Source organism: Ornithodoros turicata, chromosome 10 (assembly GCF_037126465.1).
Source record: "Ornithodoros turicata isolate Travis chromosome 10, ASM3712646v1, whole genome shotgun sequence".
NCBI classification, from domain to species: domain Eukaryota; kingdom Metazoa; phylum Arthropoda; class Arachnida; order Ixodida; family Argasidae; genus Ornithodoros; species Ornithodoros turicata.
The window spans coordinates 3,735,730-3,755,653 of NC_088210.1; the positions used below are offsets into that span (position 1 = coordinate 3,735,730).

The 19,924-nt window shown below is 45.7% G+C and overlaps 1 protein-coding gene across 1 annotated transcript in view; it reads right to left on the reverse strand.

Annotated features, from left to right (window-relative positions):
• Window positions 1-466: 466 nt before the first annotated feature.
• The window catches only part of LOC135370523 (uncharacterized), a 35,610-nt gene continuing 16,152 nt past the window's right edge, over window positions 467-19,924 (reverse strand). The window contains exon 2 of the mRNA XM_064604299.1: window positions 467-1,218. Coding sequence (XP_064460369.1) covers window positions 467-1,218 — 752 coding nt within the window. The remainder of the gene's footprint in view (window positions 1,219-19,924) is intronic.

A 19,924-nucleotide genomic window follows, 5' to 3' on the forward strand; every position in this document is an offset into this window, starting at 1 on the left:
TCTACATGGTTCAAGAAAGAAATTCTATTCCCGGACGGCGGGCGATAAACAGTACCGAATACCATGCCGCACGTTGCAATCACCAGGGCTTCGACACTGCTATTCACAACGCTATATTTGTCACAAAGAATGAAGGCCTGTTCTGTGTATGTGGCAATACCGCCGCCCTGCCTATCTGTTCTGCCATTCGATACACAGCGGTAGCCAGGAAAATTTACCTGTACTTGGTTCCCTCTGAACCATGTTTCGATGAAAGTAAGAATGGTAAATCTATGGTCTAAGGATTCCAGGAATAGCTCCACATCGTTGTGTTTTCTTAATAAGCTTTGCGCATTTAAATGCAAGACAGACACGCAACAATGTGATATGGTACTATACTTTTCTCTAAAAACAGCTGGGTCTACGTACGATTTATTAACGTCGCTTGTCATAGTTATTGCGAAGAAAGAACATGTGTACAATCTGACTACACAGTATCAAGGTCACTGTCCCTGTGTATCCTAATCGCGGGGGACCCTTCCGATTTCCGCACAAAGCTCAGACCGTCCTTGTGCCAGGCAAACCTACCCTTGCCTTCCTTCACTTTCTTGCGGGAAAGAAAAAATAGCCTCTTGTTTTGACTGGTCATATTCTCGTCTATGTAGATTTCCTCCACATCTAACCGGTTTTCCACTCCAGTTCTTAATCTGTGCTTATTTTTAAGCCACTCATTTCGGTGTCTTCTATTTGCAAATCTCACAATGATGAGTGGAATCTTTCCGGGCTTCGACGGTAACCTATGAAGGGCTTCTATTTGGTGAATTTCAGGTTTAGCGAGACCAAGCCGGTCTGCAATCTCACAGAATTTTCCGTGAAGATCTTCATGCTGAGTCACCTTGACACCATGTATTTCTAGGTTATTCAGTCTTGTGTACTGCTCAAGTCGATTCACCTCTTGTCGCAATTGTTCGCAGTCATCGGTTTTACTCTCCTCGAGGCGCCTAACCTTAGCACCTATCTCTTTCAGCGCTTTCTCCTGCTCCATTTGTCTCCTCATAATTTCATCATATTTTTCAGACGTCACCTCGACAGAAAGCTTGATTTCCTGTGTTGTTCTAGACAGCTCATCTACTTTTCCCCTGACAGGTATTAATGTCAACAGCATCTGCTTAATCTCACTCAGCTCCTGAGCCAGGTTTGGTGAATTAGCTGTTTCAGATGGTTTCAGGTTTCCTCTGCCTGCGCGACAGGTTTGACATTTCCAGGCATCGTAAAATGCATTACGCTTACTGCGGTACGTGCTCTCTGACACGCCTGAGCAGGTACCAAGGTGATAGGAAAATCCACATTCACAACAGCTAAGACAAGCACTCTCTCGATCCAAAATTTCCTGACAGGAAAGACATATGTCGCGATCATTTTGGGCAATTGTACCCAGTTGCAGTCGGTGGCGACGTTTGATCTATACAGTGGAAGTTATTCAGTTTGTTCACCTGCAATGATAAGACGAGTAAGCACAACAGTCGACAGGTTCGCCACCGACTGCAGAGATTCTTGGTTTGTCGTTGTTTTTATGCTGACACCAGTCACGTGGCAACTCGCAGATCGCAGCGATCCCAACGGTAGTCGTCGTTGATGCGATGCAGTAGATACAGAGGAAGGCTGTAACCCGCAAAGTGGCACGTTGCGATTTCGTGGTAGCAATCCCAGCGGCGGATGGGTTCACGTTATCTTGGATGTTACTGCAATGATAAGACGAGTAAGCACAACAATCGACAGGTTCGCCACCGACTGCTTCACTTCACTGCTGCCACGACTGCCACACTCCACGACCGCCACACTTCACAAATAAAATATGCTTTTCCCTTCTATCTCCATTATGATGTGTTATGTTCTGCATGGCCACTGCGTTTTCCTTTCTTTATTGCATACCACAACTTTGTATTACAAATATATATCTTTAAAAAAAAATCATTTGCTCGCTCTGGAGGTTTCCGCACAAAACCACTAACCTCATTATCTTTCACTATGCTTGCCAATTCTTGCCTGTTGTCCCGTTTCGTCCACGTGTTCGTGAACCTCCCGTGTAACCGGTCTGCAGCCTAGATCACTACGTTCACATAATCCTCTCCACACTCTACCAAAGCGGCCATTCACTCCGGCCGTAGAAGCCCGTACGGACCCTTTCTTCCCTCCGGGCTGTTGACCCACAATTCGCGTGAACCTTTAAACACGTCACACCTAACCCTTTAAATACAATGTCAATGATGAGGAGGGTGCCCAGAAGAAGAACAGTCTCTGTTCGAAATATCGGCGGCTTCTGTCCTTAGGCAACTCCCTTCCTACATCTCTACCGGTTCGCTTGACTTCTACCCATTTAGGTGCCTTGAAGTTCTGCAGATGCAGTGCGATATGCTTAGGCGTATGCCCGTCACCATCACGAAACTACTTATCTCCTCTGTACTCTAGGGGCGAGTTGTAAGTTTTTGGGTAATGTAGTACTGACATCGCAATGATGGTTTGTGAGATGTTTCGTTTGGGTAGTTCTCTGGGACAACCTGGATCCTTGAGCAAGACGAGCACAGCACCTGTTCTTCGTTCATTATGCGACGTAGTATTGTCGCGCTTTGTAACGCGACGCAATGTAAATGTGTTAGATGAGCAGGAAAAAACAAGAAGAAGAAAATGCGAATAAAGTAATAGTGGTGAATATTATACCGTATAATGCATTTATTACACGGACGCATTCCACGAAACACCTCTCGTCAAGACGCTGCATTAATCCACCGACGTTGTTGTTGTATTACACGGACTCATCATCGGCATTATCACGGAAGATTTGGCACAATTCGGGCAAAATGGGCCCGCCAATAGCAGCCCATATGAGGTCGTTATTGCCGAACTTGGCAGCCCACACTCCGCCAATGTTGGTGTGCAGTCTGGGATATGGTCCACTTTCGAATGCGATATCGGCACAACACATGGCGCAACGATAGTAATATGAGCTGCGGAACTGCTAACAATCGATTCGAGACCACCGTGTCGTGAGTAGTACCTTGATTCCGCCTATATTGACTTCCCATTTACCCAATATGATACCAATATCGAGCTGCCGATTGCGCAATATGGGGTGAATTGACAATGCTGGAGCTGAATATTAGCTGCCAATATTAGGCCTTGCTTGGGCAGGGCAGCGATTGTAAAATTGGGCCAAGATTGGGAATCCGAGATAGCCTATATTTGTCCAGCCTAGGACCAACTGTGGGGTGCGTGCTTGGGAATTGGCACAATACGGCCAAGATGTGCTTGCCAATATAGGCAGCCCATATTGGTCCAGCGTGGGGCCTGGCTGCACTTTTCATGTGAGACGAATATTCGCAGCCCATATGGGGTAGACATTGACGAACCTGGCAGCTCAAGTAGTTCAATATTAGTGTGCTGCCTGGGATGCATTTTAAGTTGATCATGCGTATGCCCTCGCCGTTACAGTGCGTTTGAGTTCCCTGTTACTCCAGGTGCAGGATGTGCGTGTAATTTGTTGAGCTCGCCAATGAATCTTGTTGTCATCGTGATGCATCCCAATGGGGACGTTAAGTAGGCGCCCCCAAACGCGAGTATTTCAGTCTCCACTCACTTTACGTGACGGAAGCGCCACTCTCACACCCAAAATTGTGAGTCTCCGTACCGCTGTTAGTGCTCCTGTTTCAAATCGGTGCATCAAGCAGACACTAACCGTCCGGCTTCTTGAAATTTTCCATGACGTACTTTCTGTTGAGCGGCGGCAGGACAACCTTCGAAGTATAGACTCGGAAACAACGTACGAACTGTCTATGGTACCCAATGCTCCCATTTGAATAAAATTTAATATTTTTATAACGGTGCAGTGTAGCCAATGTGGTGCTGAAGTCGGGGAAGTGTTGCGATCGAATACTACCATATGCTGTCTTGCCTGAGGTTTTCCCTGCGTTTTCCGAACACTTTCCAGACCAATGTCTGCAAACTTCCCCCAGGAGTCGACCCAGGAATTATACTAACATCAGAGCCCGGTACTCCTTTCTGCTGTCCTCTCTCTACCTATCCACATCTGTACGCCGCTCACACCATAGTTGCTTCACTGCGCTAACACGGAATAAAATATCACTCCCGTGTCACTGAGACATCCTTTCACTCTTGGCTCCCCTCTTCCAACTGAAGCGTTGCTTCCAGCCCTCATAACTACGCCTGTAGTCTGGGACGCGGCGCGTGCGATGCGCTTGGAACGGAAAGCGCCAAAGAGCCAAACAGCATCCGCTCAAAGCGTCAATTCCCGGATATTTCTTAGCGCAACGCTCTGCGGGGGCCACAGAAATGATATATTTTTAAACGTCGCTGTTCTCGTTTCCGAACTGCCTGGAGTAGGGGCGTACAGGCCCTGCCACAGACAGAGAAGCGATAGATATATCTATATATATAGAAAAATACAACAAAAATAACACTGCTACTTCGTAAGAGCGAAGGACAGGCGCAGCGCCTGTCTTTCTCAGTGGTCCAGATGGTTCTACAGAGCTACCACAAACATTACATCGCACAACATCACCGAAAAACTTACAACTCGCTCCTATAGAGGTCTAAGGAGGAAAACACTTTCGTGAAGCTGTCGGACATACCCAAAGCAGCACAGAATATTGGATCTGTATTGGTAGGTCATTGGCGATAAGGGTCCAATATGTGACCTCTTTTTCCAAGATTTTTCCATATCGGCTCAAACTTGGCAATATAGGCCCAATATTGCAAGTTTTAGCCAAATATGGGGGAAATCCTGGCAATGTGGGCCCCATATTGCCCGTGTACACCCTATTGCGTACACTATTGTACACTAAATGCGGAAAATGGTACGTACCCGTGATGTACAAATTCCCAAGGAGCAGTTCAAAATTGGACGTTGTGTGGCGGCCCGTGGAAGACGATGAAGAGGTGCCCCTGCTGAGGCACGCTACTGGGCATTCCAGCCAGTTCTACCGACATCGTCCTAGCGTGAGGCCACGACCATATAACCATATGCTCGCTGGGACGTTCCATCATCGCCGGTCAGGAGTCATGTAGGGGAACAGTACGTTCTCTTCATTCCGTGACCCGAACGACGAACACCATGTTCGCCGTCATTCGACCATTGCCATCCCAGATTTCTGCATGACGACATTTGCAGCCATCGCAGAAGGTCCGGTGCACCGTTCTACCCAGGAACCGCTAGGCGGCTGCTCACTGCACGTACTTCACCTCAACACCAAGCCGCTCAACACCTTGGTTCGCCCATCTTTCTGCTCATTTCGCCATGGCCACGCACTCAGCGTCAGGTCGCTACACATTTCGCGATCGCATTCCGCGGGCTTTCACTAGCGGCACCTTCCCAAGCATCACGCTCCCATACCGTTCGTGGTACGCCGCTGGCGACTGCATAGTCCCATCTTCATGCCAGTCCCAAGAACCCTGCCCGCCCTGCCTTTCCACCTGGCTTCGATACAGGGCGCTGGTAGCCCATTCAATTTCGGTCTAGCACCGGGCCAACGTCCCACCGGGGTCCTGCACGGAGGCCCGTGCGTCACGACGGTCCTACACGCAGTCTCGTTGGCGGCAATACTACAAGCTCAGCCCTCACGAACAGGTCGCGGTTCATTCGCCCCATCCTGCATACCGTTCGGCCTACCTGCCGGCATCCCTCGCGCGCCACTGAAGCCTGCCCGGCTAGCCCCCCTCCGCGCTATAGTCAGCACCACAAAGCAAAGACGCCTTGCCCAGCCGTCCCCTGTGCACGCAGCGTTGCCATTCTTCCCGTCTTGGTATCGACGCGGCCTTCAACTGCAAGAACCGCTTCGCATCTGAGGGGGGGGGGGAAGGGGAGTGGTGTGGCGGCCCGTGGAAGACGATAAAGAGGTGCCTCCGCTGGCGCGCGCTACTGCGCCTCCCAACCAGTTCTACAGGGACCGTCCTAGGTTGAGGCCAAGACCATCTCGCCGCTGGGACATTCCATCATCGCTGGTCAGGACACTACCTCCTGTCCAGTTGAAGCGTGTGAAATGCCTAATTCAGTATGTCGTTACGTCCACCAACTTCCCACAGATGATTCACATTGTTCGAAAGAGTCAACATACACGGCACTGCAACATTGACTGCAACTCAGCAACTCAACTTTGCACTTGTTGCAAACTGCCGCCACTTTGCTTCGCGGTGCCAATGCCAATCGGTCGAATCGACTGAGAGCGTGATCGTTTCAGCGAAATCACGTGTCCTGCAACTACTGTGCATGCGCGGCACTCGGATCGGACCTTTCATTCGTGCTAAAATGCCACTGGTTCCTCTAACGACAACGGAATTGCGGCAGGCCGAATAAAAAACACGAGGTTTGAAAGGAAGGGGTGTCTCTTCTGTAACGCTAGGTGCTTTCCAGTTACTCCAGGCAGCGTAAGTTGCTGAAGGGTATGTCCGTCACTGTCACGAAAGTGTTTCGCTGCTTTGTACTCTAGGGTTGCGTTGGAAATTTTTGGTTGATAATTGCGACCCCAATTAAGGCTTCTTGGGATGTTTGGCATTAGCCGTGGGAGCGCCTGGGTCTTTCAACAAGACGGACGTAGCACCTGTTCTTCGTTTTTAGGGCGATGCAGTGTTTTTGTAACGCCATGCAACGTAGATCAATAACAGGTTCTGGAGAAATAAACGGACGGAAGAGACAAGAAATATCATTGTTGCATATTATACCGAATAATACTTTATTCCCAAGCAGCACACAACAGTGGGCCGCAATAATGGCTGGCCATTGGCGATACAGGTACAATATGGGGCCCGTTTCGCCAACACTTCCCCCATATTGGTTGAAACTGGGCAATATGGTCCCCATATTGCCCAGTTTCAGCCAATATGGGGGAAATGTTGGCGAAACGGGCCCCATATTGCCCACTTTGAGCCAATGTTGGGAAAATCCTGGCAATATGGGCGCCATATGCCCGTGTACACCCCCTATTGACTGAAAATACAGAAAATTGTACGTACCCGTGCTGCACAAATCCCAAGCAGCACTGCAAGATTGCATGTTGAAGCGTGTGAAATACCTAATTCAGTACTTGGTTACATTCAACAACCTCCCGCTGATGATACACATTATTCGAAGCAGTCAACGTATGTGGCAATCCCATTGTAACGTTCACTAGAACTCGACAACTGAACTTTCCACGTTCTGGAAGCAGCCGCCATCTTGCTTGGCGGTGCCAATGCCAATCGGCGAGCCGACTGAGAGCAAGCGGGTCGTTTGAGCGAAATCACGCGTCCTACAACTAATGCGCATGCGCGACAATCTGATCGGGCCCGTTTCATACGGGCTAGAATGTCACTGCCAGTGACATTCTGGCAGTGACTCACTGGTTCCTGTAATGATAACGGAATTGCGGCAGGTGAAGTAAAAAACGCAATGTTTGACAGGAAGGTATGGCTCTTCTGTACAGTTAGGTGCTTTCAAGTGCTGCAAGCAGTGTGAGTTGCTCTGCTGTGTGCCCGTCACCGTCACGAAAGTGTTGCGCTCCTTTGTACTCCCAGTGCGGGTTGGAAATTTTCGGTTCATATGATATTGCGATCCAAATGAAGGCTTCTGAGGGATCTTTGGAGGCGGGATCTCAGTACTGCTTGCGGTGCTGTTCAGGGGAGATCTTTTCTTAGATCTTTGGCATTGGCAGTTCCGTGGGAGTGCTTTTGTCTCTCTGCAAAGCGGGTGTAGCACCCGTTCTTCGTTTTTGGGGCGATGCATTTTTTTAAATTGTAATTGCATGCAACATGAGTCAATGAGATCTACAGAAATGAATAAGGAAAAGGAATAGAGAAGTAATATCAATGGTGAATATTAAACCATACAATGCTTTACTATTACACGGGCTCCCCGTTGGCGTTACCAGAGAAATATTGGCGCAAAATGGGCTTGGCCAATATGGGCAGCCCATATTGGTCCACTATGGAACCTGGTTGCACTCCCCATATTGGTCCAATATTGGCAGCCCATATTGGACCAATATTCGCAATCTTGGCAAGCCGTATGGGTCCAATACTGGCGTGCTGCTTGGGTTACTACTCCATCGGACTCCCTGATCGTGTTACCTGGGGAATATAGGTGCAATATGGGCAAACTGAGCTTGACAATATGAGCAGCCCATATTGAACCAATATTGGTAATCTTGGCATCCCATATGGGTCCAATATTGGACCAATATTGGACGCCTCAGCAACTCGCACTCCATCTGCTGTATACAGCTCAAATCACCTAGCGTTCGAGAACAGGTATTCCTTTTTATCACACATTGTGTCTATGACTTGACCAACCGCTTCCATTGTTATAGAGACTATACCACCATCATTTTCGCTCGAATGAAAAGGCCAATGCGACTGTCGCCATGCGCATTACGAGTGGTAGGAGTGATTCCGTCTTATGCCACAGCTACGTCTGATTGGCATCGCGAAGCAAGATGTGGGCGGTTTGCAGCGTGTGTACCAGATGAGTTATAGTGCACGTTACACTGGGAATGTCAGATATGTTCACTGTTTCGAGCAACGTTTATACTCCGCGGGAAGTTTTTGGATGCAACGACGTATTGAATAGGGTATCTCACACGCTTCAACGTCCAATCTTGCCGTGCTGCTTGGGCATTTAGTATGAGTACCAATACGGGCTCGTCCCATTTTCCGCATTTTCAGTCTATATAGGGTGCACACGGGCACGAGGCCCATATTGCCGACATTTCCACCATATCAGTCTCACAAGCTTTGCAAGAAGGCTTTGCAAGACGGCTTTGCAAGAAGTGTCCGCATTGATCGATATTTCGCAGTTAAGTACGAATGTAAAGAAAACTGTATTCATGCACGTGACGATGAAGAATACTGTCCTATTAGATGATTATTCCTTTACTGACAATGCATTTACCAGAGTCAGTTCTCTTGAACACCACCTTTCGTGGAATATTCATCTCCACTATGTTTGTCAGAAAGCGATGCGGAGACTATTCCAGCTGACGCGAAAATTATGGGACCCGACGTATGATGGTAGGCTAACAGCATATAACTCTACCCATTGTGGATTACAGTTCTGTAGTTTGGGACCTCATTTGTCATAAAAGACCCCAGAGCGTGGAGAGAAAATCATCTCAATTCATATGCAATGGCTCCCGTACAACAACATCTGCAACCAGTTTGTGTCACAGAATGAAGTTGCTCCCAATTGAAGAACATTTCAAGGTACTCCGTCTGAAACAGCTTTTTCCCTTATTTCATTCTCATTATCCTTTTTTGGTGCATGATGCCTTAAAGTCAAGACATAAACGTAACTTTGCGCTTACACCGTTTTATTTTACACAGGTATTTCCAAATTATCACTTCTTCCACGTACAGCAAAATACTGGAATGGTCTCCCAGCCCGTATCGTAGCAGAACAAAATACCAATACCTTTGTTAAAGTGCAGTTACTTATGTTTCATGGCCGCCACTTCCTGTAACGGCCCACACTGACGTGGGCCAACAGTATTGTTAAAATAAATACATTTATTTTGCAGTTCTTGAGAGGTACCTACATCGGATTTACGACAAAGGTAAGCACATGCATGCATTTACGATGCATAATCAGAGTAGCACAATTATATATACACTGACTCAGCATGCACATATTCGTCAGACATATTGCCCGATTGCTCATATCGGCCAAGTATGACGGTTGTGATGGAGGTTTGGGCGACGAGACTTGCCAGCCATTGTGTGCCGCATTTAGAGGGCAGTGTTACGACTGTGCCCAGGATGAAATGAGATCATATGATATCAGGTGTTGGGATCATGCCAGCCGACAGTTAAAGTGACTATTGCATCTGGAAATGTATGTACGACACCGACACGGTAATCTTCGGCACGTCTACTGGGCCAAGTTTCTCTTCCGAAAACATCTTATGTATTGAACACATTTTTCCTACGACTTGAAAAAGAAAAATTCACATTATTTTTCAATCCAGAGCGTCAAAGTGGGACAAAAAAAATAAATATGAAGCCCCAAATCCTGACAGTTATGGCGGTATGGGATGGTGCCAAATTTGGCACTTCGTGGAGTTCATATATTGCACAAACATACCTTCCTTTGCAACTCTCTGCCTATCATGAGACACGTCTATGACTAAGTGAAAGACATGAAATATACACATTCAATGCATGAAAAGATGATGAAATGATTACTAGAATCTGTATTTACATATTGTGAAAATTGAAAAGCAGTTGTTATTTTTGTTCAAGCAGAGATGCACGATGCACTTCTTGCATCGGATAAAGGATTTGAGCTTGCAGTAGGGGTGCCTGCATTTCTGCGCTTCTTCTGAGAGCTCGGGCCAGTGTCCCACACCACCTCTCCGAACATCGAAAGATAGAACTGAACCTCTGGGACCACGTTGCTCCTTCTCCTCCAACTTATATCTTTGCTTGCCTTCAAAATGAGGCCCTCAGCAACTTCAGCCGTGAATGATGCCACGCTGAGAATACCTGTCTCGTCGCTTCCCACTTCCTCTTGTACTCTTCGGTAGAGCAGCCATGCTGCAACAACAGTTAAGTCCAGTATGTGGATAAACAGCCGGAAGTACCACTTTCTGCAGCACACTTGCACTCTATATAGACCAAAGGGTGACTCCAGTAAATCCACTCCTCCCATGTGATTGTTGTATTGTGTGGTTACACTAGGGCAGCTGACCGCAACAGTTTCTTTTTCTTTCCTGGACCACCTCTTTACTGTCGTTAGGGGTTGGGATCCAACGAAAGTGGACAGCATGTTGACATGTTTGTTGTCATACAAAGACATACAGGCAATTTCAATGCCGTCTACGGTCGTAACGACTTTATCACAGGCACCATGTTCCTGCTTCTTTGCCGCAGTGTTTCCTTGCAGTGGACATCGCGAAACCCGGTTCATTCGCACCGTTCGACGCAAAGGTTTCCTTCCTTGGCGACCTCCACTTGTAGTTTCGGGCTGTTGAAGTAATTGTCGAAGTAAAATGTATTATTCTTATGCTCTGCTACATTGCCTGTCAATCGTACAACTACGTTGCCACTTGCACCGCAAAAAGGCAGGATCACAAACAGTGCTCTCTTGACTTGTGTACATTTCTATGTTTTATGGAAATCCACTCGCACCGCACAGCAGAAACAGCTTATATCCTCACTTATGCGGCTTCTTGTGGCTGTACTGTTTTACTTTTCCCTTTTTAAGCCGCAAATTTGCTCATCCACGGACAGACATTCGTCCAAGGGTATGCTCGAAAGTCTTTCTTGGACAGCTTGAAGCAGTGGTCGAATCGTGAAGATCCTGTCATAATTGGGTGCCCCTATTGGCGCCTGCTTATTGTTGTCGTTCAAATGAATGTACGTCTTTATATGTTCCCACTTCCTTACTGTCATAACATCTCCGATTTGTGGAACGAAGAACTTTACGTTCCAGTAGAGCCTGGTCCATGGAAGTTTGACCAGCGACATCCAGAACACTGTCCCGATGAATGCCCCAATTTCTTACTCTTTGAAGGTGGGTGGCCTTTGTAGACACCACTGTGTTGCATATATGTTGGTTTCGTTCATTTGAGCATCTCAAATGTGAAGACAAAACAGATCAGGACGTAATATACGTTACAAACGAATCGGGACACATAATAAGAAATGTGAACGACAACGTGTGAATGTCATACTTTGGATAGACAAACCCTTCCCAACAGGCCTTATCATCAACAGACAGTGAACACAGCAACAGAGCGCACAGATTTAGACAATCAGTCTGCTTTACCGTTACTAGATGTATCCAAATCCGAATCATTGCTCTTGTCTGGCTGCGCTTTCGCTGCAGTAGCTCGATGTCTGGCATAAAACATTGATGAATTCTTTTGGATTCCTATGTCCTAACCTGCGTCAACCGTTTTTCAAGATGGCCTGAAGCAATATCAGTGACGGATATCACAGCGGAGACTGTTGCAAGCGCTTTCCTGCATGGTTGGATCGCACGTTTCAGTCTACCTGCTAAATAGCAACGGTTCGTGGCAGCCAGTTCAAGTCCGGTTTATTCGATGACCTCCTGCAGTTACTTGAGACTCCCTTGTCGTCCCAGTTTCGACGCCAGCTCACAGTGATAGAGTACGCCATGAGCCTTTAGTTTTCAAAGTAGAGAGCGAATGTCATTTAGCACTCTTGTAAAGAAAAAAAAAAGCGTGGGAGAGAAAGTGCCCCGAAACCACTGAACGTAAGGCTACGGTTCACCGTGAAAAGAAAAAAAAAATGGAAAGCGCACAGAAGAACGCCACATCATTTTTTTGTGTGTGTGTGTTTAAATCGTAGATGCCGAATACATGATCACGCAGCTGTGTCTTCACCGCATCCGCAGTTCCTTTCCTTTTAATTCACATGTATAATATACCTCCCCATATAGTATTAGCCTCGTCTTGCAAAACTTCGGGAAGCAGAGAGAAACTGCACTTCTACTGAGTCACTCTTTCAAATGTTCATCAGCTTGCAAATGCATGTGTGCTGGTCCTCTTCAGGGACGTGGGTGGGTCTGTATATATCCGCTTGCCTCTTTGCTACATTGTGCTCAAATTGCTTGAAAACAGCTGGGTTGGCGAAACTCACTTACAGTTCGGCTCACAGTAAACATCTAATGCACTAAAACATCCCGCATCCACAGCTGCACATGCTGCGATTTACAAGGAGACTGTACCTGGCGAGCAGGCGGTAGTGTCAGAAGCTGGCGCTATCGGATACAAATAGTCCACCACACCACGTATTCCATTCAATCGGATCAATGCCTACAAAGGTCTTTCGTATATGATGATCATTATCAGGATGAGCGGCGCACGGTACGTCTGTACGAAACGGATAGCTGAATCATAACCGCGTATGGCGGCAACCACGTTGCATGCGTGTATAACGCTAGACCGGACATAACAATCCACCATGGAATCAAATCTCAAATCCACACAACTAATCACATCTCCGATAATCAGTAATCAGACTGGACAAATACGGTACACTTGAAATACAAAGCCCTTAAAAAATAACAATAATAACGTCAGGTCTCGATTATCCATTGTGCGTCCTCAGAACTAGAGATGGGACGAATCCGGAATTTTCTGAATGGAAGTATTTGTAAAAAAGGGGAAAAAAAAGAGGGCCGGAACAAATGAAGCACAACCTGATATCTTTGTTTCAAATTTTGTAATATGCCACTTTCAGAAGAAAACATACTCATAATCTCAAGTGTAATTCGTTTAACATGTCGTTAATTGACAACAGCTAGGGAATATATTAACTGTTGCCCTCGAATTCATCCCGTAAAATTAAGAAACAATCAACTATAAAACCATGCTACTTTTACACATGTAATGTGAGTGTTCCTGCGTGAACACCGTCACTGCAGAGCAATGTAAACAAACAAGAAAACTCAGCTCATTGTTCTAAATTAATGCAGTTCTTCTTGTTTACTTTTTTTTTTCAAGCACACCATTATTTTCACTGTTTTTCGTTCCTTACCAGCTATGGCACATCAGCTTCAGACACTACTGTCGATGTGGGAGAGAAACTTTTTAGGCCAATCAGGACTTCCGCCGGACTTCGAAAGTTTCACTTAACATAAACAAACAAATGTGATTGGTCGATATCGAAGCGTTCTGCGATCGGGTTTCCCGGACCTCGAATTCCTGACTAGAATTCAAGGATTCGTGGATTCCGCATGCCCATCCCTATACTCAAAATCATTACTTTTCGCCATGTGGTGTATACATTCTAACGCAGCGTATTTGTTAAAAACAAGATCCACTAGACAGCTGCGAGGCTCTGGTGCGGCTGCGGTAACTGCATAGAAATATAGAAGCATATTTCAAGTGATTGCGACGTTCAGCGTTTTCAGAAATCGTCGTGAAGCAGTCATAAACCTTAAATGTCGGCCTTGTGTCAAGGTATGAATTGCGAATTGATATAAAACAGTGCATAGGCAGCGTGAATTAGTGGTCGATAAATTTTAATTGGACTGGTGGTGTACAGCTTGAGAGAAAAGTTTGCGGAACAAGGCACTGGTGTATTTCTTTATTGGAGCGGTCCCTTGCTAGATAGCAGAAGAGATCAAATAGCGAACGCGAGGCCAGCCGTCCTATGTACCCGTCACTTTTAACTGCTGTGTTGCACAAGTCTAAACATCCGACGAACCGGTGTTGCTAATACTTTCATCCCAAGTTGTACAAGTCGTGGTCCTGAACCTGTGTAGCGTTACATGTCTAAAGCAGTGATGGGCAAAGTACGTCAAAATTATACTTCAAGTAAAGTACCAAGTACCTAGCAGTAGTACTTCAAGTACTCATCAAGTACGTTGCCAATTTAATTTGTATCACTTTGCGTTTCACTGTTTAGTATCTGTGTGGTATTTGCTTTTTTGGCAAACCTAGCAAGCATTCTTGACAAATGCTCTGAAGCCATAATGTCTTAGGTTAAGTGCTAACCCGGTAATATGAACTTAACCAGATGGTATAATTTGGAGTTACATGTAGAGAGGTAATCTGTCAACTGTGCTGTGATTATGCAGAATAGTATTATGCCCTGACTGATACAAGATCACCCGCCAAGTGTGGTGTTCCGGTATTAATCTTCTGCTATAACAGGCTAGGAAATTTCAAGGGGAAAAAAAGTACAAGCCAACGGAGATTATATATTTCTCGGCATTCCTAGCTGCTTTTTGAAATACAACATGTTTAAAAAAAGAACACGAGGAAAGTAAAAAAGGATGAAGTACAATCTACGCCTTCATTTTTATACGACTGTCGAATCTTCATCATGTCATGCAATCACAGATTGTGATATAAAATGATTATTACTTGCCAATCAAAGAAACAATATAAAAAAAGCACAGAAACGTAGAAAGAATTGGGAGAACTGACCAAGTGATAATGATGCCGGTTTCAGTGTCATTCGTTTTACATCATCATAGAGGCGATGATACTTTTTCAACATTTCAAGCCTCTCAACAATATATTTGGTTCAACAAATATGCTCTTTAAAAGCACAAAAATCCTTTTTGGTAAAATGTCAGACTAGGACTGTTGGTACTGCATCCCACTAAAAGCGCTAAAGTGATGGCAAGGAAAACACAAAGATCCTTTTCTGTGTTCCTATTTCTGTGTTTCCGTTTTCTTGTTGTCACTTCAGCGCTTTTAGTAGGGTGCATTTTTTTATAAACTTTTGTGATTTTTTGTCTGGAGTCCAAATTTTGGTACTTGTACTTGGGTACTTGGGAAAAAAGTACTTTAAGTACTGTACAAAGTACAAGATTTAAAATGTACTTAAAGTAAAGTACAAGTACACAGAAACGTACCTAAAGTACTACTCGAGTACTTGGTACTTCAAGTGCTGCCCATCACTGGTCTAAAGTCACTTTGCCTTTCTCGTACTCAGATTGATTCAACCATCGTGTGGAGTAGCCTATTTAACAGCTCCCGTATTGTCCTTTCTTTTTGCAACAGCAGCTAGCTTGGGAGGGTGCAGTATCAAACATAGAATGAGCTCACTACCAGATTTTCTCCCTCTGTCGAGAATGAACATCTCTCCTCGAGGACAAGGGATATATGTCCACCATGGCAACACATCTAGAGTAGACCAAGGGGAGGGGGGGGGGCACGACCCGTCGCCATCATATGAAGGAGACATACTTTGTCATCCAGACATGAGAAGGGGGCTTGCTTGTGTCCGAACCCGTGGGCCCGTAATTTCTGTCGTTGGCCCTGAACTCATCCAGTTGAGGACAGCTTTGTCATGGCCTTGAGATTTCAAACAAGACCCCCCACACTACAACGCTCTGCCGAAAAATCCCTAAATCTGCTTTGTGCTCATCGCAGTTGTCTGAACTCATGAAGGACGTCATTACATATAATAGGGATAGCTGTGAAAATTTAATATATAACAAGTGTATAAGCGTGTGAGCTCGACCACACCAAGTTCATGCACCTGAAAGACAAGCAGTGCAAAAGCCCAGTTGTGAACCACCGTGCTGAAAGACACTCAGAATGCGGCAGAATGAATTACCACTTGATAGTTTCCTGACTTGTATTAATACGTAGCTCGGGTTCGTGCAACGGAAATACTGAAAGATTCATGTATGAATTATGAGTGAAATGCTCCTTTTCAGTCATGAATATCAGATATTGCACAACAAGAGGGAGAACAAGATACGTTACGTTGCCATCTTTGTATTGCTTCCCCACCCACCATAATGGGGTCCGACTGAGTTCTTCACGTTTCTGTGACTTGAAAAAAAAAAGAAAAACAACAACAACACAAATATTCGCATTCCAGCTTACACAGACAACAATCGACGCAGAACCTGGCTGACCGCAATGAACTCCAGAGCCCAGACGAACACGAAAGCAGAGCGTGACGATGGGCTAGTCGGTATAAGTTTTGACCTTGCGAAGGAATACTTCTACGTCCACACGACAACATTGAACACCGAGAAAGGCGCGATGGACGACAGAAATGACGAACATGTCACATCCACAGAGCAATCAGCGAGAGTCTGTAAAGCCGCGAAGGCGCCGAACAACGCGACGTGAGAGTTAAAATTGCTTTAGTTTTAGTTTAGTTTACGAGCAAGAATGCTGGGAAGGAAGAACATCGGCGTCGACAACAAACATGACGGATGCGCAGCCTGGTTTGCGAAATTATAATGAAGGCTCCAATGTAGCGCTAAATGTTGTACGACAGCAAACGCAAGAGGAGCAGCAGAAACGTAGATATGAAGACAGCGTCATAGCAGCTGCTGAGAAAGGCCGAGGAAGTATATGGAGACATGTGTAGACGAATGCCGTCTGCTGCTCGCAGCGGGCATCGCTTTTCAGGCTGTTTTATAAAACGCAATAAATACGCGTTTCGGAATTATCTTGATTTGTCACAAAAACATCATACGTATTACACCTTCGTCTACTTCACGTGCGGTGCTTGAGTGCAGTTCGAAGAATGAAATGGAACAGTTTTTGAAGCGGAGGACGGTAGTGCTGGCATTCCCGGTGTTCGTAGCACAGTGTGGACGAGACGGTCGCGAAAGCGGTGAAGCAGTTCCACGCGTTCGCCGGCTTTCGACGATGTAGTGTGGACGTAGTATACAAAAGGACAGGGACAGTTCCAATTATATACATTTATGTTCTTTTTTTTGTTTTTGCATCGCAAGCAAAGTGTTTACGGAGCTTCATTAAATACCATCCATTACACAATATTCATTCTTAGTTCACATTATTTTGCACGAAGCTGAACAAGAGGGGGGGGGGAATAAGTAGTTGGAAGTGAACATATTCTACACATATGTGCCTCGTCAAGTGGGAGTCAAGAGCGATTCTCAACCTCCAGCTACTACAGACGGGGTTTCGACCTTTTGAAGCAAACTTCGGTCCTTCAGCGACGACAGCGAGTCGACATCTCTTGAGCAGGAAACATGCCGTTCCTGGTCTCCGTCAAGGCAATGTCGTGAAGGCATTTTTCCGCTGGCTGGAGCGAAAAGGCACTGTTACTACAGGTTTTCCCGTCCATTTTAGTCCAAGTGCCATCTGAATTAGTCCAGGTGCCATCTGAAATAATCCAAGCTCCATTCAATTTAACCCGTTCGCCATCTGAAAAAAATCCAGATGCTATTCAATTTATTCCGTGTGCCATCTGAATTAATCCGTGGTGTTTTTAAGCACTATAACCGTGTGTTCACATGAGGGAAATCTTTGTACAGTATTTTAGTGGAAGAAAAAGTACAAAAGCAACTGCTGACGGAACTGAAGTTGTGCCGTGTCTTATGTGGAACATTCGCACGAGGCTGAGACATTGAGAGCTGGGGCGAAAGTGTAGCAGACGACACAACTGGAGCTGTCGTCTGCTACACAATGTCTTCCGACTGAACTGCAGGATATTCCACGCGGTTAGCAGAATGCGAAAAGGCATGATGCTCAGAGCAGACTACACCAGTGTTCCTGTCGTCTGCGAAGGAATATCTCCGGACTGAACTGCAAGATATTCCACGTGGTTAGAAGAACACGAGAAGGCACCACTCACATTGCAGACGACACTACTGGTGCTATCGTCGGCTACAGAATAGCTTCTGACTGAACTGCAGGATATTCCATGCGGTTCGAAGAACATCGGAAGGCATGATGCTCATAGCAGACAACACCAGTGTTCTTGTCGTCTGCGAAGGAATACCTTGTGACTCTGCCGTATGATATCCTCTGCGGTTTGAAGGGCACGGAAAGACATCCCGCACATCCCATACAGCTTAGTCACAAGATATTCCGTAGTAGAACAAAAATCCAAAAGGTCTGCCAGGTACACGTACACAGAGAGAAAAATCGGGGAGGGAACTGGTGTACCGAAGAGGGGAGCAAAGAAAGTGTGTGTGTGTGTGTGTGGGGGGGGGGGGGTGACGTTTTGAGCGAAGGCTCTTCTTCAGACTAGTGGGACGGAATGTTACATTCCGACACATTCCGTCCCTCCAGTCTGAAGAAGTGCTTGAGCTCGAAACGTCACCCCCCCCCCACACACACACACACTTTCTTTGCTCCCCTCTTCGGTACACCAGTTCCCCCTTTCTCTCTCTCTCTCTATTCCGTAGTAGACGACATATGCAGGACCAATGGTGTCGTCTGCTATGTGAGTTATGCATTCTGTACTCTTGTAATCACGTGGAATATCCTCCAGCTCAGTGGGAAGATATTCTGTAGTAGACACAGCACCAGTGGTGTCGTCTGCGATGCTAGTCATCCGTTTTCGCGCTCTTCTAACTGAGCGGAATATCCTGCAGTTCAGACAGACGATATTGTGTAGCGGACAACAGCACCAGTGGTGTCGTCTGCTATGCGAGTCATGCCTTATCGCGCTCTACTAACTGCCCGGAATATCCTGCAGTTCAATCAGAAGATATTCTCTAGCAGACGACAGCACCAGTGGCGTCTTCTGTTATACACCCGATCCAACTCCCAATATCTCAGCGTCATGCGAATGTACAAAATAAGACACGGCACAACTGCCGTTCCATCAGCAGCTTTTCGGTTTACTTTTCCTTCCACAAGAATACTCTACAGGGATGGATACACGGTTATAGCGCTTAAAAACACCATGGATTAATTAAGATGCCTCCCGGATTAAATCAAATGACATCTGAATTTTTTCAGATGGCGCCTCGATTAAATTGAATGATGCTCGGATGGTTTCAAGTGGCAGCTGGACTAATTCAGATGGTACTTGGACTAAAATGGACGGGAAAACCTAGCAGTCAGTGCATAATGCATGTTTTCCAACAACTATATTATTCTGATGCAAACATACCGGTGGCAGACATGTCAACGTTTTGAAATGGTAAACTAAGACTCTGAGATAACTTTTACAACAACCTACCCCTGAACAGTATGTTGCATACCCGGCTCCTTTTCATTTCACGAATTTTCTTGCTGATGGATACTTCTGCGTTCTCATGAAATATAGGTCCTAGCATCTTTCAGGCCATTGAGACTATTGATGAAGCCGTACTTCTCTATTTGGGACCTTGATTTCAATTTGGGAGACTGATTTCATCACATGCTGGTATCTTTGTTTCTGCTGCATTGATGCAAGTTCAAAACTCATGATCTATTCAATCTTGGTTCTACTGATAATCCATTGAGTCTTGGTTCCTGTTTATTGTTGACACCTGACGAAATGCAAGACTATTGTAAGAAAATTTGTATGTTATTTAACAGCGTTTTAATCTTTATACGTATCTGAATAAGAACAAAATTAAGATGGCCAGAAATGAATTTTAGTAACAAAAGCACTGTTTCTCGCAAAATGATGTCTGGTCGTTGATGGGCATGGAAATTTTTTAGTCGAATACCTCAGAAAAAAAAAATGCTCATACGATACATGCTCATACATG